This window comes from Acipenser ruthenus, chromosome 7 (genome assembly GCF_902713425.1).
Source record: "Acipenser ruthenus chromosome 7, fAciRut3.2 maternal haplotype, whole genome shotgun sequence".
Classification (NCBI taxonomy): domain Eukaryota; kingdom Metazoa; phylum Chordata; class Actinopteri; order Acipenseriformes; family Acipenseridae; genus Acipenser; species Acipenser ruthenus.
In genome coordinates, this window is record NC_081195.1 from 20,223,447 (window position 1) to 20,247,815 (window position 24,369).

Consider the following 24,369-nt stretch of genomic DNA (forward strand, 5'->3'; position numbering starts at 1 on the left):
CAGATGTCCAATAGGCGTCGACACCCTAGCCAACAAATGGCCCAAATGCTTTTATACGCTTTCCCACCGATACCGCTGCTCCCTGCCTTTCTGGAAAAGGTCAGGAGAGAGAAAGCGACAGTTCTCCTGGTGGCCCCCAGATGGTCCAGGAGAATCTGGTTTTCGAACTTTTGCCAGCTGCCAGTTAGTTCTGTTCAACTATCTCTAGTTTTGTTCTGTGCATATTATTTCTACCTGTAAATTTATGCTATAAAAGTCTGTGTAATACACTTTTATATGCTGTAGTTTCTGCGGTTTATTTGAGACAATTTTTAAATGTGTGTAGGATCTTTATCTATACGGATAGCTCCGCTATGACCAAATGTTATTTCAATTAGAATGTTGGTAACCATGGTTTTGTTGCATGTTGAATGTGATAAAGGGGTTTTGCTAAATTAGACATTTCTCAATGTAATAAAAAGTCTGTTTTTTTAAAGCATAAAGGTCGATTTTACTCATTCTCTGCTTGAATGGAAAAATAAAGATTGAAAAAACCCAGTAAATTCTTTAATCAAAGTTAATCAAACAAAATGAGTGATATATTACATGTATGGAATGAAAATGTATCTTGTGACAAAGCTGTTATCAGAATATGGAATGGTAATGGAATGGACTATTTACTACACAGAAGAGTGCTGTAGTTACTCCACAGATAACTTTTGGAGCTGGCCAGTTATACTTCTAAACAGGGCCGGATTAACCCATCACGGGGCTCTAGGCCCCTATCTTCTTATATGAATAACAACAAATATACGATTTTTTATATATATATATATATATATATATATATATATATATATTAGCTTAACTCACGCTCCATCAATTTGCAAAATGTATCATTTTCGTTTTTAATTTATTATATATATGGTTTTAAATTATGCCGAATTCTGGTTATTAATTATGATGAAAGTTTCACGCACTGCTCTGAACTGAACGACTGCAGAACGACCGACCGAATCTGCCAGAAACAGTTCAATTGAAGGCGGTGTGCTAAATACATTTCAAAATAAATTCGTAAAAAACCCAAAGCCTTCGTCAAATCCCATAGCACAGCTTGATAATAACCTTTCCCGATTTATCAAGCTGTGCTTCTATACTTCTATATAAGAGGTATGTTCTCCATAGTCCACAAAAATGTAACCCCCCCCCCCCCCCCCCCCAGTTTATTTTTTTATTTTTTTACTAACACTGATTTTGTTTTTTACTGACAACATTAAAAAATAGAAACAATAAATAAAATACATTATAAAATAGACTAGTTTTGCGTACTTACATTTCTTTAGGTCTTATTTACTTCTTATGGTCATACATCGACATTTTACGGACTGGATAATTTGCTTCGTTGGTCTGAAGCTGGTGCTGTTTTTAACAGCAGTCTTGATATTCAGAATTCCATTCAGATGTCTGTAGACAATTGATTTCTGATGTCTGTTTTACAAGTTTCATCTGAGAAAAAAATATCTTGTTCTAATTCTGCAGTGCTATGTGGCAAAGCCAACATATTAAGCGCAAACTTGGCAACTGTAGGAAAACGTGGCTGTCTGCTAGTAGACAAGAGCGCAATTTTGTGCCAGTTTTCATCAGCTTCAAGATCCCGTCAAAGATCCTTCAAGGCAGTCACTTAATTTGACTCCATAAATTCCATCTAGGCTATCCAGCATATTTCCAATAACAAAAAAGCATTGCAAGCTGGACGATGTCTCCCGAGCTCGCTGTGCTTTGGCTACTTGGTTGAAGAACGCGTATACTAATTTCAGCACAGTAGTGTTAATTGGTATTCTTCTTTTGATAATTTTCACTGCCATCACATAAGATGTAGGTATATATGTCATTCAAGCTGATTGGGAAATCTGCAAGCAATACAAAATATATCAGATTTATTTCGATTCAAACAGACATGTTTTATTTATTTACGTTTTAGTGTTAAAATGTGACTTTTTTTTTACTGACTTGCCTTAATGGCCAGTTGGCAACCTTCAGTCAAATGCAGTTTAACGTGGCTTACGTCTTTCTATACAGCAAAGGCAGTAAGATTTCCTTGCTTTACTGTTGATCGGAGGTGTTTTTTGACCCTTCGTTAAAGAAAATTCTCTTTCCAGGGTCGGGGATAATGTTTTCGGCTACGGGGCTGTCAGCATCAATTTGTAAAAATATTTATAATGCCCCTCTTTGCCGCTTGTATTCTCCTTCCTCCCGTTTCTTGTGTTTATGCTTTACTGCCCCTGAAAGAGACAACCAAAATCAAACTGACTGACCTGGCTGGAATGTACTCGTGTCAACTCGCGTAAGTGAGCGAGACAATAAATTCCGGGCCAGGGACTTTGATTTTGTGTGAACACATGCGAGATACACTTCCTCGGTTGAAATGTCAGTGAGCGAAGTTCTTCCAGTTTGCGCGCAATTCCATATCTGTTTATATATTTGGGCCGCCATGAGTTTGGGCCGTAGGCAGGTGCCTAGTTGGCCTATGCGTTAATCAGGTGTTCTGCTTCAAATGAAATAAACACAGCACTCTGTGCTCATGTAGTATATTGTTTATATAACAAGTACATTGTATGAAAAGGAAAGCATGTTTAAACCTAAATTAAACCATAGAATTGGTTTCCTTAGATCAAGTTTAATTTATGCTTATGTAACAGGGCGTGGGCTGGGTGCGAATCGGCGAGCGTCTTATCCACTATGCATTCATGGTTACAGACAGGTTCACATAACTGGTACGCGTAGGCATGCGCACCAATAATAATAATAAAAAAATGCGGACTTCCATGTTGTTTTTAAGACGCAAATGCATACAGTCAGTATATGTTTTACAGGAACGCATTATAGGTAGCGAGGGTGTATCTGGCTGTGACCTATACCTGCCTAACCTCCCGATTTTCTATTGAGTCTCTGGGATCTGTCAACGATCTCCGGGTAACTGACCTTAGTTATAATAATTAAATACCAGTCCTCATATTTCATTTCATACCGGAGGGTTCCAATTCCCTTAAAATTCAACCCCTGCTAGTGCTATCATTGGCTGCTTCCACGTTTTAATGGACACTTGAAACAACCAATGATAGCAGGGATCTCGATTTAGCTATAGATTCTAAGAAAAGGGATGTAGTTTCGGGGAGTGGCGTTGTGAAAGCTCACTGACGCTTTGCTTCCCAAACTGAGCGCGGGCGATTGGAGGTGTCGATGTTTGAGAGCCGTTACATTTAAACGTGAGTTTAAAAATACATATATACATTTACTTAAGCATTTTACTTAAATTAATGTATTTTCCCCCACAGTTATGTCCCTCTTTAAAAAATACCGTTGTGCCGTCAAGCTGACGTGTTCAACAACACAAATAAAGTGAGGAAGTGTTTTAGTTTTTTTGCTTTTGAATCCCCAAGGTTGGAATTTAGTGGTATAGAGAAAAAAAATGTAATAACCAGTAATCCGGACGCCTACTTAAACATTTATAAACTTTTGTTCTTGTCGATACTGAACTAACCCTGGACCTGATCGTGTAAACATGTTTCAGGAACTCAATTGGTCAGGTACGTTTTTTTCTCCTTACTGATAATAATGGAGAGAATAACTATTATTTTATTTATAAATATATATTTTGAGAAAGTAATCGAGAGTCCATTATTGTTTATAAAGACCCTGAGAATAAACGTTTCTTGTGCCATTGCAGTCACTCAGGTGAAACAAACATCAGGTGAAATATGCCCAAACATCAATATCTTTCAGCAAAACTTTCAGGTATTGTAAGGTCCCTTAGGTCATAGAATAACCCGTTTTTGTACATGTATCTTTAAGCAGAATACATAATAATAAAATTAAAAGACGCCGATTTTGGTACCACATGGAATTCAGTATGTTGTAATTTCACGCCTGCCCAGATGTGTTTTTTTTTCTTTTTTCGAAAGACGGCTGAATTGGAAAGTCAAATATATCTGTGTTTACGCGCCACATTATTTTCTCCCAATAAAACCGTGATGTAGATAGGCTTGTTGTTTGACTTAGTTACCGTGATATACTCAGGCTTATTGTTTTACTTAGTTTGAGGCACGAAAGCGTCACATTATATTTATTTTTAGCAATTCTATGTATTCTTTTTGACGTGAAATTTTGTATCGGAAATGTAAACTAATCAATGAGGTATCGCTGCACAGAAAGACTTCGATAATAGTTAATAAGCAATGAATAGAAGTCAGACCAAGTAAAACATAACACAAATACTGAGCAGCGTGTCTTTTTTTTATTTGTTTTACTCTTCTGTTTGGTTAAAGCTCTCTTTATCCCTCAGTGCAGACTGCAAAAAAATCTTTGGCTGCGTTCACATTACTCCTAAACAGCCTGCGTTGCAGTCGGGAGTCATGTTTTTTTTGTACAGACTGTCCTGTGAGGTACGTGTTCAGTTGTATTAAACATTTGGGTCCTCCAATATTCTACATGGATGGGGGTACAGTATTCCATAGCTATTGAGAAGCCATAGAATTCTGTATCCCTTCACAATGTAATCAAAACACCAGTTTAATGGATCATCATGTCATATGTTTTTTGTACAGACTGTCCTGTGAGGTACGTGCTCAATTGTATTAAACACTGGGGTCCCCCAATATTCTACATGGGTGGGGGTACAGTATTCCATAGTTATTGTCTACAAGGTGCTAGAAATTTCAGAATAATAATGCATAGAACCCCATGTTTTATGCAAATACGAAATAACACAAAATAACATAAAATAAAATGCTAATATAAAAAGAAATAATACGAAAAATCATTATAAAACAAACAGTGATATTTTTAAATTGTAAGGTTTATACAGAAAATACTTTAAATAAATACTTGCAATCGTAGTTGTCAAGGCTCAGCCGTTACCATAGACACGGTCTGAAGGGAAACGGAAACTCTGACTAGCACTTGCGCACATGTATAATTTGAAGCAAGTTGTTTGGGAATTAAAATTGTGATGGAAGAGAAGAGACGTTTGTTTGTAAAATGCCTAAACCGCGCAAAACAATTAAACAACGCTGCAAAGAATTTGAGCATGAGGGGATGTATGCAGCTGACCGTGACAAAATAATGATGTGCAGATTTTGCGGCTGTCGGCTGGAATGGGATTCTTTTGGGGAAAATATGGCTTGTTTGCTTGTACGCTATTTTGCATTAGTATGCTAATTCTTTGTTTTATTTCAAGTGGTGCAAACTTTGCACTGGAGCAAATGTTGTTTTGGTATTGAATGGATTTGAATTAATAAGAACATAAGAAAGTTTATAAACGAGAGGAGGCCATTCAGCCCATCTTGCTCGTTTGGTTGTTAGTAGCTTATTGATCCCAGAATCTCATCAAGCAGCTTCTTGAAGGATCCCAGGGTGTCAGCTTCAACAACATTACTGGGGAGTTGGTTCCAGACCCTCACAATTCTCTGTGTAAAAAAGTGCCTCCTATTTTCTGTTCTGAATGCCCCTTTATCTAATCTCCATTTGTGACCCCTGGTCCTTGTTTCTTTTTTCAGGTCAAAAAAGTCCCCTGGGTTGACATTGTCTATACCTTTTAGGATTTTGAATGTTTGAATCAGATCGCTGCGTAGTCTTCTTTGTTCAAGACTGAATAGATTCAATTCTTTTAGCCTGTCTGCATACGACATGCATTAAATACCGCCCTGTGACAGGGGGGCTGGGTGGTGACGTCAAGGCAGAAGCAGGAAGGTAAACACACTGGCACCAAGTCTGCAGTTTTAAACAAAACAGGCAGCCACAGGCGTTGCGGAGCAACAGGCAGCCCCTTGCGATGCGGAGCAACAGGCAGCCCCAGGCGATGCGGAGCAGCAGGCAGCCCCAGGCGATGGCGAACTGGCATCCCCAGGTGATGGCGAACTGGCATCCCCAGGCGATGCACGACAGGGCTGCAACGGACCCTCTGGATCTTGTCCCAGTCCGTCCTGTCCTGAAGAGAGAGGCAGCTCCTGCTCCTCTCTCTCGGGTGGTGGTGGGACCAGCAGGTACTCTCCCTCTGCTGGCGGAGATGTGGGCTGTAGACAGTCGGCCTCCCCCCTCTTGGGCTGTGGACGCACCGACTCCCCCCTCTTGAGCTGTGGACGCACCGACTCCCCCCTCTTGGGCTGTGGACACACCGACTCCTCCCACTCAGGCGCAGGACGTTTGGGCTCCTCCCACAGGCGCAGGACGTTCGGGCTCCTCCCTCTCAGGCACAGGACATTCGGGCTCCTCCCACTTGTCTCCTCTCCTGCAGCTGTAATCCCAGTCTTCGGGGACGGGGCAATTAACTGGGAAATGGCTGCTCCCCACAGATGCAGCAACAGTACACCTGGCTTATGCTGTGGAGGAGGGCTTCCCAGTTGATCTCCTCCTGTGCCTGCTGTTGCTGTTGTTGCAGCTGCTGCTGTCTGCAGCTCTTCCTCCTTCTTCCTCCCATCCTCCTTCCTCACTCTCCTTCTCACTCCACACATTAGAAAAAAAACGAAAAAAATGCAAAAAAACCCCAGAAAACTGCAGTATCCTCTTCTGTCTGTTTCCAGGAGGCGCTGGGCAGTGACGTCAAGGCAGAAGCAGGAAGGTAAACACACTGACACCAAGTCTGCAGTTTTAAACAAAAGACGCGGCGGCGCCGTTTTATTTAAATAATACAAAAATAAATAAAAAGTGCAAACAGAAAAAACTGCTCGCAGAGCAAAATAAATATTTTAAATAAAACAAATCACGAACATAAAATGATAAATACAGGTCAGGCTGGCTTGTCGCTGTCACTGTTCCTGTATATTTATTTTAAGTTTCGCTTTCTCTCTCTCTCTCTCTCTCTCTCTCTCTCTCTCTCTCTCTCTCTCTCGCTCTCGCTCTCTCCACTCTCGCTCCTCATACACCCACCACTGCAGCTAAAACAGCAGGTTTTTTTATATCTTGGCCGAGGGGTTAACTGGCTATCAATTCTCTCATTACCCCTCGGCCACAGTCTGCACAGGTAGCATTACTATGCGTGACTGCCAGCTAATTCAATAATCACCAGCTGACAGTCACGCATTCCCACAAGGTATTTTAAATTTGAATGGGCTTCCCATCCACGCTGCTTAATAATACAAACAATGCGGCTACGCCGTCATTTAAATACGTTTCTAAATAAATAATATAACAAAACACCCGGCGCTTCGCCATCATATAAATATAAATACAATAAATCATAAAACAAAACAAATACAAAATACACTGCACGGGGGCAGAAGGGGAAACCCTGTTCTAAAAATAAATAAACAATAACTGTACAGGGCTCCTCGCCCTGTTACACGCCCTAATTAATAACCTCTTACAACTTCTGTCCTGTGTATGTGGATGAGTGGGTGGGTCATTTGAGTAGTCCAGACAGAATGACAAGCTATCACCATCTAAGGTTGCTAATGAATAAAATAAATAAATAAATAAATAGTAACAATAAATGAAACATGTCCACTGGCGCCAGAATTTAATGTTGCTCACGCTATATGAGGTACCCTGGCACTAGAGTCTAGATCCAAATTTGCACCCCTGATCCTTGACATCCCAATTGTTAGAACAGGAGGAGATGGAGCTAGACAGCGACCTCGATGATGACTGCTCATTTTTGTGAGTACCATTTCTGCTGGTACTCATGTGAGAACCTAATGATAAAAGTTATGTGAACCCCTGGTTATAGAGCTTTTAACCTCATCTCATCTCACCGACAGGGGTCAGAATGCGTAACAGCACTGCATCAACACAACACTGCTGTTACACTTAGCAATGTGGTGTCATTTCGAACAGTATGATTGCCCTGATCATTCTGTCGCTGGATTTAAATGAATGCAAGATTCCAAAATGAAATTCGGTAAAACAAATAAAAAAAATTACACAGCAACGTTGAATATGAAAAAATGTAAATATGAAAAATATCTTGACACTATGCTTTCTGTACACTTTCAATCTTGGTTTTTGAGTTCAATTCATTTCCCCACTGGCCAGTTATTGGGAAAGACAGGAGAGACAGACAAAAGCGTTATGGGAATTTTGCCAGCTACAAGACACAAGCCTCTCACATTGTTTTTGGCTCCAGTGGTCAGACAGTTTAGATGAAGGGTAAAGAAGGCTACTAGAGCATAATAATATGAGTAAAACAGCAGAGAATGTGATGTGAGTCTGCTAATGGTAGCCTCTCCTTCAGTTTTGTTATATTGTACAGCTGTAGGCTGTTTAATGAACTAATAACAATGAAATGTATATCTTAAAGGTTTATACTGTAGATAAAGGTTCCGATAGCTGCCCTAAAGATGTGAAATACAATTGATAAAGGTACTGTATTCAAAACACACATTGTAACCAAGGCTTTTTAAATTAATTTAGTTGCTTTTTATTTGCACTTGCAACATTAATGCCGGTCCCCTTTCCCTTTGCTGAAGAGCTCTAGGTTCTGGTAGTTTATTTTGCACTACAGATCAGATCAGATTTTGTTTTAAAAATACAGCATAATTGTCCTGGTGCAGAATCATTTCCTGTGCTGTAGGTCAGATTAACTCCAATGAGGCCAGAACGGTTAATCTTGTCAAGCCCTTACACATTTTCATGCCGATTGGGAAGTTCAGGAGGTAATTTTTCACTTCTTATTACCAATTTTACAAGGATATTTAGTCTGTCCCTGTTTTAATAGCTTTGAATGTGCTTTTATTTATTTATTTATTTTTTAACCTTTTTTTTATATCTTATTATGATGTTTACAGTCATTCTTAGTTCTGTTGATCTGGAGTGGAGTTTTATTAGTTTTTTATATAACAAAATCCATCTGGAATTATCTGAGCCTGTGGAATCCTAGTTGCTGGTTCCTTTTGAGTACTTCCTGATTTCAAAGCTGAGATTCATAAGCATAGATAATTCAAATACAGATAAAACTAGTAAACTTCCATATGTGGGCTGCTCCAAATCACTTGGAAAAAGTGTAAGATTCTTCACTATGATCCTATAAACTGAGAGGAACTTACTGCTTTGTTTTAAGGCTGGACTTTCTAAGGAAGGCGTGATTTTCAGTAGACACATACCCCACCCACATCTACTTCCTTCCTTTTCAGACCAAACAGTCAAAAGTGGGTTAGTTGGTTGTTGGGGGGGGGGGGGGGGGTCCAAACTGGGAGAGATGGCAAGGACAATGAAAAAAAAAACTAATCTCCATTTCTAACTAATCTCTATCATTCATTCTTTTATTTAGAAATCCTGCTTGTCCAGAGATGCTGTCTTAATAGGTATGTCATTAAATGAAAGCCTTCAATATTGTGGAGGAGGGAGAGCTTGGGGAGAGGATGTGTAGCTGGAGCGAAACATCAAGAGGTATGTCATTGGTCATATGAGACAGAACACAGCTCTGTTTACGTTATGTGCGGAAATGACCATACACTGCAATAGGGAGGGATTTTAACCCTATAACTGCCCACGTCATAATGTGAAACTGTTTGATGATAAAATATAGCATAGAAACCCATAGAAAATAATTCTAATGCTGTGTTTTCATGAACACAGATATATTTCAATACATTATGAAGGATAATTTTAAGCAATATGAATTCACAGTCAGTGTATTGCAAAAGACTACAATGTGTTGATTTACCTGACTGGTTAGACCAAATAAGTGGTTAATTCGGGTTGCTGTACAGTAAACGCAGGTTACTTTGAAGGGAATTCCTTATTTTATCAGGGAACCGTTTTCTGCTTGCAGCTCACCAAGACTAAAGCACACAAGTGTCTTTGTCAAGGTCATACTCTTACTATAGATAACAGGGAGCCTAGCTATTCGTCCCTTAACTGCCTTCACTGCTGTCAATATATCATTTCAAAAACACCATTTATAGACAACTAATTGTATACAGATGTCAGTTGATTAGTGAATACATGTCCTTCATAGAAATCGCTGGATAGTTGTCTAAAGCTTTTACTGTGGCATTATATTTGAGCCTGGCTTTAACATTGGTTCTATGGGAAAACAGCAGAACCTTCAGCATTACAGATGTCCTACATGAATAAGAAGTGTCATAAAAAATCATCTTGGTTATCCATGGAGATATTTTAGACATGGAAGCACCTAACAACTGAGCTCTTACAATTTAAAAAGGTTTGTCGTGTTGCTGCATTAGGAAAATGCAGCTTGTATAAGTTAATATGTACAGTTGTCCCTATAAATCATGTTTTTAAAAAATAATTAAATTAAAAGAATGCAATACAATGGTAATGCTATTATCCATGCCATTGTTTGTCAGTTGGCAGTCTACCATGCACAACACTTATGGTAAAATAAGATGTACTGGAATATTCTGAAATCTGGCCTTTTGAGTTGCTTCGTGATTTCTAATACTGTATGTATTACAGAATACAGATCAGAGATTTGCATTAAACTAAATCAGTCATGTCAAGGGTGAATTCCTAGTGTTCTACATGTACTGTATATAAAATATGTATTATGTGTGGGTACTGGTATATAGGTAGCTACAAAATATTTGTGGCATTTCTTTTTCAGATACATTACACAGCAATATGAACAACAGGGTTATGCATTATGTTTCTTTCTTCAGAAATTCCAGTACTATGAAATGGGTTGTGTGGGCAGCACTGACTGGTTATGCATACTACTAATTCAAATGCATGTACATGTGGATGCTTATAGAAAGAGACGTGCTGAACGTGCTTTAGTGATGTAGATAGGGCCTGGGATTCTGACAGTACAGTAGCTTCTCCCTCCCCCTGCCACAGAAGAAGCTTGAGGGACAGACCGTTTGCTCCCTCCCACACTCCTTGTGCAGCAAAGCCCTTAGCCAATGGCAGGAGTACAGGGAGTGGGCTGGCTTTGGCTGGTTACCACCCAGCAATAGCATTACTGCATCTTTACACTGGTTGTTAGCAGAGGACACAGCCACAGCCTAATGAACGAACTGTATGTGGATTTTTTTCACAGCTCAAAGGGAAGAGGGCTAATCCATTTTTAAGGGACTGTTGGTGACTTTTGCAGTGACTGCTTGGATCGCTACTGCACTGCTTTTAGCTGTTTTTGTCTTTTTCTCTCTCATCTCCCATCATACCCTCCAGGCAGGATGATAGCTGCTCAGCTTCTGGCCTATTATTTTACAGAATTAAAGGACGACCAGGTCAAAAAGGTGAGTGTTATGGTGAAGGTAATCCCATAAACCAGGTACAGATGTGTTCTGCAGAAGCTGTTGTCATCACTCAGCATCATTACAGAAATGCAACAGCGCTGACATGTTACATGTAATTGTGCGTATATTTTACATAAACATAATGTGTTTCGTATACAACGCTGTTGAAAAGCAGCCATCTGTAATATCATGGATGCTGGCAGCCCCTAGCCTTGAAATATACAAGATATTAAAAGACGAAGCCGTGTTTCATGGTTCTGCGGTGTCCTTGAAACAAGGAGGTAGAAGTAATTTCAAGACATTGTGAATGTGTAATTTATAATGCTTGAGCTCAACATTAGAATAAAGGAGCCAGCTGTAACTAAAGCAGATATGTGTTCTTAGCTGAGTAAATTGCTGAAGCCACATTTAATTTGAATTCATTTTCCCTTTAAGGCCTGTGTCAATTAGTGCATCCTATTTCTGCTGTAAAGTCTTATTATTATTTATTTATTTCTTAGCAGACGCCCTTATCCAGGGCGACTTACAATTGTTACAAGATATCACATTATTTTTACACACAATTACATTATTTTTTACACATTATGAACTAATCATGTGCTCAACATGTCCCTATATATTAAATAGCAATGCGTATTAAGATACACTTAATATTTTAAATACAGATCTATAGTTTATGCTAGTCTGAGCATCGCCCCTGGAATTGCCATCGTAGGTAATCAGATTCCTTTTAATTTAATTATTGCATGGAATTAAAAAAACTAAATGCTAATAATATCAATAATAACACTAATAATAATGTTGCTAGTGATGTCATATTGAAATAGTTATTTTAATTTTATATTTGATCTTATAACCAATGCTGGCAAACAAACTGGACAAAATTGACGGGTACTCTGTAAGGGTAATTTGGCATTGTGTTTATTTCTGTGTTATGTTGTATGATTGATTTATCTAAAATATACCAGCCATTGGCAGACTGATGACAGTGTCACCCTTACATGATAGTATAGGAAGTGATGTTCAGTTTTATTCCAGACTGCCGGTATGATAATGACAGGGCTCTTGGCTATGGTAGGAAGCTGATGTATCCTGATTTGCTTCCAATACAGAACCAGCCAAGAGGACAGAGGACCTGGGAATGGGGGCTCCAATGATCTCATTGTGATAGAATTCACGGCTGTGTGTCTTTAGGTTAACAAGGGAAGGGTAGAGGCTATCTTAACTAAACACTTGAGCAAAGCGGGTTCCATGATCATATATGGTCAGTCTTTCAGGAGATTGGGTCATGTGTATGATGACCCCTGGCCAAGGTTACGGGCGTCCAGCTACATATCATCAATAAGAAGACTTGATTAAATTAAGGTATCAAATAATACAAATATGATAAGGACAACCATGTTATTGCTACCTGTGGCACATTGTAAATGTACACATATCGGATGTAATTATTGAAAATGGACATTGTATGTTTGAGAGAACATATCACTAAGTGATGAAACACGGTACTAAATATAATTTTATTATATTTTTTTTTAAAACAGAAAGACAAGGTTATTTTAACATGCTTTCACAGGCCCCCATTGGCACTAATTGGACTATCTAATGTTGCCTTAGGTTAGGTAGTCCATGATTAGTGCTAATTGAGGTCTGTGAAAACATCCCAAAGCGTTCTTTATGTATTCTTTATATCCTAAGGATTTGGTTGGGAATTTACTGTACGACATCATAGTAACCAGAGAACATACTGTATACATGCCTATATCTGTATTTCCAAAATTATACTGAGATATGCCAGGTAATCTGTAAAATCAATTTAGAAAGAGTGGCTCACCCCTTCTTTCTCAAGGATCATTACTGGTATATGAAAATATAATCCCCATCCACTGCTTGGAATAACTTGTATCTGAAAAGCTCACAGTCAGTGGAGACAAGCAGGTTTACTTGTCCACCGAGTGTAGTTGTTTTATTGTTTTTCTCTACATTTTTTAATTCTAGTTTTATTGTGTTGCTTTAATTATATGTAATATATGTGACGAGTTTGACAGAAACCCGTTTAATTTCCTGTATCATACTTCAATCATGTGACTGGCACGAAGGGCGATTTCTACTCTAGACAGTCGTGTGACTGTCTGGCGATCCACGGAAGACAGGATTGAATTTTTCTGAAGCTAGTTGCTCGCAAGACTCAAGCATGACCCAGCCTTAACGATAAGATTCATACTTCTACTATAGGAGTCATACCCCCTAATACTATATTAAATATACATTCTTTAGTTAGTGCTTCCTAACCCTTGAGTGTAGATTACATCCTTAGGTAGAAGAACTCTGTGGCCTGGAAGGTATTGTAGGCAGACCCCTGCAGTTTGTTAGTAGCTGCAGTGCTCTTTGCTCTGCTGTGCTAGCAGCAAAAAGACAGTGACCTTGGGGAGTATGTTTTTTTTTTTTATCCTCTATAGAAAAGCATCATTAGGAAGTAGGAGTACCTGTGTTTAAATGCATGAAGCACAACCAACAGGATTTTTGTAGGATTTATTTGAAGGAAGTGTGTATATACAAAAACATATGAATGTATCTCTCCAGATTCAGACTGCTGCTCTACAATTATAATGCCAGACACTGTAGGGGCTCGAACTGAATTTGATTATTTTGGTTACACTACAATAGTAATTACATGTGCCATTCATGTTCCAGCAGCTCCAAACACTAGACTCTGAAGCCTGAAGGCTTTTCAGTTTAGCATTTGCGACCTGATCAGCATTCAACAAATTGGATAGGAAAAATTACCCTTGCAATGCCCTTCACTCTGACTGATTGTGACTCACACAGTGACTAGAGAAAGTGTGCAGCCTGCCAGCAGCTAGGTAGACCTGCTTGGAACCTGTTCAGATTGTGCTCTGTATATACAGTATATATTTGTTCAATGGGGCTGGTCTGAGTGTTTCCTTTAGAAGTTTACTACAGCTATGGTCAAACATAGTCTGTGCTGTAGACCTGAGCTTGTTACCAAAAAACAGTGTGTAAGATCACTAAGGCTGTAAATATACTGGTACTGGGACAAATATTCGAACATTCAAACAAACACTACTTTAAATGTATTCACTGCCAAAAAAATGACCATGTTTATATTTGTTCATATATCGTAATTTATAAATAACTGTATCAAAAAGATGCAGAGGATACCAATGCATTAATAAGGTTTGAAATAAAAAACACACATTCTGCTGTACAGTATAGTTTTTCTCTTTTTTAATTTGATGTGGTGCTGGGTTTATTGTACTGAGAGATTTTGTTACTGTAATACAATACAAATTCAAATATTGTTTTCTAGACAATTAAAAGTAAAATATATATATATATATATCGTTTATTAATATCTATCTATCTATCTATCTATCTATCTATCTATCTATCTATCTATCTATCTATCTATCTATCAAATATGGTTCAAAATTCATCCCAACATTACAATTTATGGTTAATTGAATGTTTAAGCCTTCTGTGTAAATGCTGGTTTTCAGTTAAAAAATGGACTTGATTTTGTATTTAAAGACTTCTTTATATTTAAATGTTGTATTTATGTTAATGTTGGCATTGATTTTAACACACTATATAATTACAGTAGTTTACAAGGTACCTAGATAATTTGATAACTTTTTGAAAAAATATTAAGTAATTAATGCAAGAACCTCATAAACATGTGCGGTTAAATGCTTAGTAAAATATTATACCCGTAATGATTTTTATTTCCATTTAAATTTGAATGTTTACTGCCTTACATACTATGAATGATAAATGACAACTATAAAAGTGTCATCCAGATGTATACAGTAAGCTGTTTCACAGAACACAGGCATGTTGTAGTTTTCCACAAGATCATTCTGCTTTGAGAGTTGGCTTTACAATTAAACAGTTGGCCATGCTCTCTTTTACTTATACAGAATGACTTGATATGTGGCCTGTACTGTTTACTTCCGGAGGCATGTGTATTTTGAAGGAAATGGCTGTGAAATGCCTGGAAGGGGAGGGGTTTCCGTGTAGATCAGTTGTGTAATGTACCAGCTTCAGAGTGGAATGTTTTGAGTAACTGTAGCTTTGGAAAGCACTGTTGTATCATACGTTAGTGAATCACGTTAATCCAGCTCGCCATTCCAGCCTGCAGTTCACTATTCCAGCTTGCTATTCGTTTCTACAGCTTGCTGTTGATTTTAACAGCTTGCTATTTGTTTCTACACCTTGCTCTTTATTTTTACAGCTTACTATAATATTTTTCTTCTGCTTTTTTGCAAATAAAAAACACAAATGTGGAGTTTTACCGCGGTCTGAGGGTTGCTTTTTTTTCTTCAATTTTCAAACTATAGATAAAAACTGAAAAGTGAAAAGAACAAACAATATTTTCAGTTTTCCAATTTCTGAAAACGGTAGAAATTAAAAAATAAAAATGTGTGTGGGGTGTGGGGGTAATGCAATGAGCTGATATTTATAAAGCGCATGGTAAAAAAATAAGTCTATGGTGCAAATATTAGGAACACTTGATTTTGCTTACACAAAAATAAATATACATTGTGGAAATGATGAGCGTCTCACCTCTTACTAACTCCAGTCTATCTCATCTGGTAACTTGCCTGTCACTGAGGCTACAGGCCGTGCAGCCCCCCTGGCAGCACGTACCGCTGTTTCCACACCAGACAGCCAATGGGAAGGCTCCCTGTCTGCTTGCAGGAATCACAAGCTTTCCTATTGACTGAATGCACAGGATTTGCGGGCACCAGTAAACTACTCACTATCTCCAGCGCCTCATACACAAAAAAAGTAGAGACACATCTAGGATAATAATATAAACACATATATAATATATTATCCTTGATCTAAGGGAGGGCTTTTTGGGTTTGCTACAGACCACATCACCATCAACGTAGTTCCACCCGAGGTATTTACATTGCCTACTTCATGACATGTGGCACCTAAAGCTACACTGCAGTGAATAGCTAACTGGTTGTTTTTTATCCTATTTCCTTGGCATGTGAGATGTACTCGATGTCACCTACATTTCAGTACCATTCATATCACTGTGCCACCAATTTTAAATACCTCTATTGAGTTGCCTCTGGCTCTTCTTTCTAGGCTATGCAGATTATGCTTTCAGTCTATCTTCATATGACATGCCCTTCAATCATGAAATTACTTGTATTGCTCTCTTCTACTCTCTCCATTGCCTTAATGTCTTTCTTGTGATAACTGGACACAGTATTCTAGGTGTGGTCGTACCAGTGCATTGTAAACTTTTAATATAACTTCTCTAGATTTGAATTCAGCTGCCTTGAACATATAACCTAACATTCTATTTGCCTTTTTTATAGCTTCTCTGCACTGTCTAGTTGGCTTAAGAGATTCATCCACTACTACCCCCAAGTCCTTTTCAAACAGAGATTCCTCTATTTTGTTACTATTCATGCTGTACTTGCCTGTAATGTTTTTGCACCCTATGTGCAAGACTGCATTTATTCACATTAAATTTCATCTGCCATGTGTCAGCCCAAGCTTGAATCTTGTCTAAATCTCTTTGTATTATTAAAGTTGCTAATTGGGAGTTGGCTACCCCTGCCAGTTTGTGTCGTTTGCTAATTTGCATAGTTTACTGATTATGTCATTTATATAGTTGAAGAATAGCAATGGTCCCAGTACTGATCCCTGTGGTACCCCACTTGTTTCGTTACTCCAGTTTGATGCCTGGCCTCTAATTATAACTCTCTGCTTCCTATATTGTAACCAGTTATGAATCCATGCTGCTACTTTACCATTTATTCCTACTGATTTGATCTTTAGATATAGCCTTTCGTGCGGCACTTTGTCAAATGCTTTTTGAAAATCTAAGTAGATGATGTCATACCCACTATCATTGAACACTCGAGTAGTCACCTCCTGAAAAAAATCTAGTAAATTTAACAAGATCTATCCTTCCTAAAGCCATGTTGGTTGCCACTTATAATATGTTGTTACTATATAAATATTCCTCCTTATTATAGTTTCCATGATTTTACATATGATTGATGTTAAACATAGGTCTGTAGTCCCCAGTCTCAAATGTATCTCTCTTTTTAAATATAGGAACAACATTGCCAATTTCCAGTCCAGTGGGATGGCTCCATTATTTATTGAATATATAACATATTGGTTCTCTAAAAATCTGTTCTCTAGTTTCCGTAAGGACTCCTGGACAGATTCCGTTGGGCCCTGAGGATTTGTTTATTCTAAGTGCTGCTAGCTCCCTTAGTACTTAATTCTCTTCTATAACAAACACTGGTAATGATGTTTGTGTATGTTATGTTAACCTTGGTATATTGTACAAATCCTCCTTTGTAAATACTTGTACAAAGTGTTGATTAGGTACATCTGCGATTTGGTAGTCTTTAGTCACTAAATTACCACTGCTGTCATGTAAACTACTGACTTCCTCTTTCAGTTTCCTTTTAGCATTAACATATTGAAACCCTTTTGGATTAAGTTTACTATCTGACACCACTTGTCTCTCTAATTCCCTTTTCACTCTCCTAGTCTGCTTTTTAAGGTCTCTACAGGCCTCTCTGTATTCTATTTGTGAGGCTGCTCCCTTTGATTTAATAGAAAGATATAATTTTATTAAATTTTGAATACCCAGCTTAATAAATCAATTTACCCATCGTGGTTTCTTTTTTCTTAAGTTTACCTTTTCTCATTTTTGGGATAAATGTATCTTGCATTTCTAAAATTACATCCCTTTATTATATATTATATACAAAGCGCTTTACAGAGGTAGGCTGTGAACTGTGCATTATATGCAGAGTCACTTACAATAGGACATTGATTTAACATCTCATTGATTTTACACAGATGTCCTCTGTCCTGTAACCATGTAAAAGCTCAGTCAGGGGGACTTAACATGTTAACATGTCTTCAGAGCCTGGGAGAGTGCTTATTTCTGTATTATTAAATAAGAAAAGCGTTTAACCACTGACTCAGAATGTATGTCGGCCAGCACAATGTGCAGTGGAGGGTGCTGCAGAGAGAGACACAGGGATGGAGTTCTGCACAGTCACTGACTACATCACACTTGACCTTCACACACACACACACACACACACACACACACACACTGATCCAGAAGCATCCTCTTAGTATTTAATGTGCAGAAAAAGTGCAGCACAGGTTTGGCTATGCATCACCAAAAAAAAAAAAAAACAGTATAAAAAGGATGGGGCTACTGTAAAAATATAACAGACAATCAGAAGAATTGGTGCATACTGTAGTTCCAGCATCTTTTAAGTAGGTCATGTTCAGTTTTAAACTAAACCATAATTAATTGTTGTCCATTTATTGCCTTATTCTAAATCTTAGCCTTCTCTTGACTTATGCAGACATTGTTGAAAGTCTAGTTTATTTACATTAAGTTTTGGCTGTGCCACAGCAAGCTTTCATTATAGAGCAGGAAGTAAATATAAATTTAAAAGGAGCATTTGTTCTCCTAAATTATAGCGTTTAGTGGGAAACTGAAATAAACTGGTTATTCTTGGCATACCGTTGGTAAATGTGGTATAAAAAAAATAAATAAAAAATAAATTCAAATCCAACTGCAAGTGATTTGGATATCTCAACCTAGCCCCCAGTGGAAGCCCACTTTACAAAACCATCACTTATTTGCACGATTCAGCGTGATTCAGGGACCCAGAACTGAATGGCAGGCAGGTTGGTGTTTAGATCAGGATGTATGGGTGCTTGCAGTGCCGTGAGGGAAAGTACCCAAGGCATCTGACGTAAACTTCAAGAAACTAGTCAAGTGCACACAACTCAGCATAATTTCTCATCACCTTTTATGAGTACTATATTTGCATATTTACATATAATGAGTAAATAGCTCAAGCAGATAGATAAGGACTGAGTAAGACTGATAAGATATTTCCTGTTGCAACATGCTGTCATGTCTGGCTGGCACACACTGATAAGTCCGTATGTCAAAACATCGATGCTGAACTTTATAGTGTTATTTTTTCATTCTGAGTGGTTCTGAGTTTTGTTACTCCAGTATTGGGATTGTTCTGTATATAGCCGTTATCTCTAGCTAGCTGGCTTTGAAACAGGTGTCTATGATTCTTTAAGAGGAGTCATGTGACACTGTAACCACATAGCAACATAGTTTCTGTCGACACAGGGACAAAAAACAAGGTCCCCATTAGGCCCAAAGCTACTGTAGTTTGAGACAGCTATAGACTGTCTTCTTTCACTTGTCATTTACAGGATGTATTGCAATTATCTCAAAACTACAGAGGCCTCATTTCCAGGTAAACTGATCATGTCTGTTTTAACAGTTTTCATCATTAAAACTGACTAAAAATAAGCATAATTTAAATACCTTGTGAATTCCACAAGTCCATCAGTGATATCCCTAAATTCTGTTGCTATAGCAGTGGCATCACTGCATTCTAATAATGCAGACAGATTTTAAACGGATGATTGTCATAGCAATCTGACTTTTGATTGTTTTTAACTGTGGAGCATGAAAGAATATCTTGTTCTGAATGAACTATTGCAGGGAATCAAACACTGTAGTAGGGTTATCCCAAAATTAGGTGTGAACAGTATAATAATAGATCTTTAAAGCCAATTTTAAGTATTTTGTTCAGGAATTTAACCAGTGAGAGAATGCTATTAGAAAGGGGGCTTGTGAGATTAAAGGGAGATTGCTGTACCATTTTAAATCACCTATTTAAGATACAGTTGTAGTCAAAAGTTTACATACCCCAATGGAAATTTATAATTTCTAGAAATTTCTCAAAAACAAAGAATTTTAGGAAAAATCTTTTGTAGCAAAAGTTTTGCTTTTTTGGATGTGTGAAAAAAAGTTACAAGAAATAGATGTCTACAATTAATTATTTCAGCATTTTTTTGTTTTTTGCAAAACTCCAAAAATGCTAATTCAAAAGTATTCATACCCTTTGATGCCATGATAGTATTATCTACAAGGTACTAGAAATTTCAATATGATAATGCAGAACCTAATTCTAGAAAAGTCTAGAAAATGCTGGATTGTAGGTGAACATTCTTAGAGAGTATGAAAGGGTAAGGCATAGGATGATTGCTGTCATTACCAATAAGTCAATATGGGAAAAAGTAAAGAGCTATTTAAAGACCTTAGGAAGAAAATTATTTATTGTCAAAGCTGGAGAAGGATACAAGAAGATTTCCAAGCATTTGAATATTCATATTTCAACTATTGTTTCTATTATCAAGAAGTACAAGTCTCAACGCTCCCTTAGTCTGGAAGAAAGAAGGTGCTTTCACCAAGAACAAGTAGAAGAAATGTGAGCAAGTTTAATAATAATCCGAGAAGGACTGCCAAAGATATTCAAGTGGGACTGGGGTTTCCATTTCAACCATAGGTCGAGTATTGCATAGTGAAGGTCTCAATGGTCACAGGCCAAGGAAAAAGCCACTCTTATAAAAAAGGTCACAAGGACAATCGCTTAAAGTTTGCAAAACGACATTTGAATGATGGATATGAGTTCTGGTCAAAGGTTTTGTGGAGTGTTGAAACAAATATCGAGCTATTTGGTCACCCTGACAGTCTTTACGTTTGGAGAATGTCAGGTGAGGCGTACAAAGAAAAAACACCATGCCTACTGTCAAGCATGGAGGTGGTAATATCCTTCTATGGGGCTGTTTGTCCATATCATACCAAAATATATTGTCCAATCATCTGAAATCCTCTGTTACAAAACTTGGTTTAAAGCGCAACTGGACGTTCCAACACAACAACGATCCAAAGCACTCATCAAAATCTACTTCAGAATGGTTATTGAAGAATAACATCAAGGTTCTGGAATGGCCTAGTCAAAGTCCCAATCTAAATCTGATTGGTATCCAGGGCAGCAGTGTGGAGTAGTGGTCAGGGTTCTGGACTCTTGACTGGAGGGTCGTGGGTTCAATCCCAGATGGGGGATACTGCTGATGTACCCTTGAGCAAGGTACTTTACCTAGATTGCTCCAGTAAAAACCAACTGTAGAAATGGGTAATTGTATGTAAAAATTTGATATCTTCTAAGTCGCCCTGGATTAAGTGTAAACTGGATTTAATGACTTTAGTACACCGTGCACCTACTAAAGGAAAATAACTAATTTTGTGACCTCTTCTTTAACTGCTTGTAGCAGAGCGGTGCTGGGCCTGAAAAAATAGGTTTTGACAGTTGAAGCGAGACTTGCTGGTCAGCTTAGCTGTTCGGCTTATTAGAGAAGGTTCCAGCTTGTGTTTATCTAGTGCTCGTAAGAGCTAGGTGTTTGTTTTCGTTTTATTTTTGTTATTAAAAATAGTGCATCCCGCGCTTTAAATCTTCTATCTTGTGTCTGGGTCTGTCAGTTAAAGGGCGAAATGAACCCGAGCCGCAAGGCTTGTTTACTATATATACTTGTATAAGCTGGTGTTATGTATTAAACAAACATCTCCACACATATACTTGTATTGCACCTGGTGCAAGGACCCTGTGAACTCCAGTTCACCTAATTTTTAGAGGAAGGATGGGTAGAAGATAGTGAACCATGAGCTCACATTCAATTAATTTTGAAAAGGGAGTCACCGGTACCTTCTGAAATATATTATTCACACAAAGATAAGCACTGTCAAAACAGAGCAAATAATTAGATTTAATTGGGTCTTCTGGCATATTAAATGGAGAAAAAACTCCATAAAAGCCGAGGTAAAATCCCAGTCAAGTATCACTCGACTTGCTAACTACAAGTTGTGTGGTCCATGCTCTGAAGATCTCTGAAAAAGCTGGTTGCTGTTTGGTCGTATTTAGAAGTCTGCATTTGAAGACAGTTCTTGTTTTTACATTGCATTCTACGACTACACTTCCATATAGTGGAAGGTAAAAACAATTTTGAATTTATATCTCCTTTATATTGATGCATTGCTATAAGGTATATGAATTATATTTTAGCTTTGGAGAGTGAAATATTGGATGTTTTAGGATTTAGTGGTGGGCGCTTTAGCGGTTTGCATGTCTAGCCTAAGGGCTGAGTATGTGAAACCATACCTGTATTACTGTGTTGAAGAATTAATGCTGTTAAACCTGTAAAAGCACTGCAATCACCCAGACTGCCTATTGCTTGGGATTTGCTGTGGCCTACAACCACCCAATCCATTTTTAAGCATTTAATAAACAGAAGGAGCACTATTACTGCTCTGATTCATTAAAAATTCAAATTAGGAATAAAAAAAGGGCTATCTACAGAAGGAAGACACATAGTTTGCATCGCTTGCGTTGTGCAGTAGTTCATTTAAACAAGGTTTTTCCTCTCTGTACTTGTTTGTATGCATTGGCCCCAAAGAGGTGAATTTCGCGGTGACCCCTCAATTTCACGATTTCCACGAAATCGCGATTTAGGTAGACCCCTACTTATAAACGGGGTGTCCCGCTCCAGGAACCGGCTATACTATGTAACCCTCGCTGTACATTACTTCCTGGGATCAAACTAACCCACTTATGAGCTGGTATTCATACGACGACTCCTGCTGCTTCATACAGCCTAGGCTGGGCATTGCCTTCACAAGCACTGCTTGCAGTTTCAGGGTTGTGTAGCTGTCATTCCTGCAGAGCGGACTCTCTACTCTCGAATATACGCAGCTCCCCTCTGTAGCACGGCATTGCAGTCATCCTGAGCGATCTCCACCGGATGTTTCTAAACTGATGGAGACTCGTTCAAGACCCGTCCACCTGCTGATTGAGGACCAGCACAGCCAATCACTTGCTGCCCTTCCCCTCAACCAAGCCTAGCAGGCAGCAAGTCTCAATCGAGCGCCCGTCTGTAAACAATAATTTAATCACACAAATCAACTCCAAAAAGACACACAATAAACCCATTTCCACATACAAATTATACCAACACTAATTCTCGCCTGTGCACTTAAATCATATAAATCAGGAAGTAAATCAATTGGACAACATTTAGGGTTACTATATCACTCCATGTACACTAGGACAGTTTGGGACAGTTCAGACTTTTCAACTCACATCGCTATGCATTCTGATAAGTCTTACCTGTCTCAGGTGCCTTTCACAGCAGGACTACACTTACCAGAATGCATTGCAATACGAGTTGAAAAGCCTGAACTGTCTCAAACTGTCCTAGTGTTCATGGAGTCACAAGGTAACCCTAAGTCCACTGAATATTGTTCCAGTCCTGGTAGTCAACAAACCCAGTTTTAATCAGAAGACACCAGCTGAAACGTTATTCTACTTGATTTAGTTTTCTATAAGTTTTAACTGGCATACAGGTTACAGCATCTACAGTTGGACTACAGACCTTATGCCCAGTCCATGCAAGTTCACTGAGTATATCATGTTCACTCATGTCAAGGTTGTAACATTCCCCATTGCCAATTGGGTGTTGTACCAGTCTTGGGAAACCCATTCTGATGACTAAAATGAGGAACATTTCTCACCCATTCATTCTGCTTTGGAAGTAAATTACTAATACATGGGGTAACACTTATATCCACGTATGTGTATTTGAACATGTTACAATTACTGTAAATCTATTCAGGGACAATAGATATTTTTAGGGGTATATTTTCAAATTTATATGAAATTTACTCCAGTCGTTCTGGTAGTGTATTTTATATTTTAGGCTTTGTATGGCTGCCAAGAGGAACAAATCAAGTCTGTACAAAATTGTCATTAATTGTGAGGTGGGATTTTTACTGAGGTGGCCTTAAAAACAAGGCTTACCTTTATTGAGCATTTTTATTTCTTTGCTTTTAGATCGACAAATACCTGTATGCTATGCGTTTCTCAGATGAAATGCTCCTGGACATCCTGTGTCGGTTCAGGAAGGATCTCGACAGTGGCCTGGCCAGGGACACCAATCCTACAGCTACAGTCAAGATGCTGCCCACGTTTGTGAGGTCCATACCTGATGGATCAGGTACAATACAGAAACATGCTACGTGTGGTGCTTTGGTTATAAAGGATTCCTTGCCGCCATTAAACAGTTTAACTGTATAAACAATTAAATATCAGTAGCCTCAAACTGAAAAAAAATGAAAACAATTAGTTGTCAGTCTCTGCTTGTGAGAGACTGAAATATTGTTGTTTGTTGATGACAAAGTGTCTGACTGTAGCCAGTGCCCCTCATCTTTCAGCTGTATATGGGGTGCAGATGTTCA

At 38.3% G+C, this 24,369-nt stretch overlaps 1 protein-coding gene across 1 annotated transcript in view; it reads left to right on the top strand.

The window, feature by feature from the left end:
• The first annotated feature begins 10,893 nt into the window (after positions 1-10,893).
• The window catches only part of LOC117416148 (hexokinase-1-like), a 47,093-nt gene continuing 33,617 nt past the window's right edge, over positions 10,894-24,369 (top strand). Inside the window, exons 1-2 of the mRNA XM_034027216.3 lie at positions 10,894-11,174; positions 23,966-24,128. Of these exons, the coding sequence (XP_033883107.1) occupies positions 11,112-11,174; positions 23,966-24,128 (226 nt within the window). The 5' untranslated portion in view covers positions 10,894-11,111. The remainder of the gene's footprint in view (positions 11,175-23,965; positions 24,129-24,369) is intronic.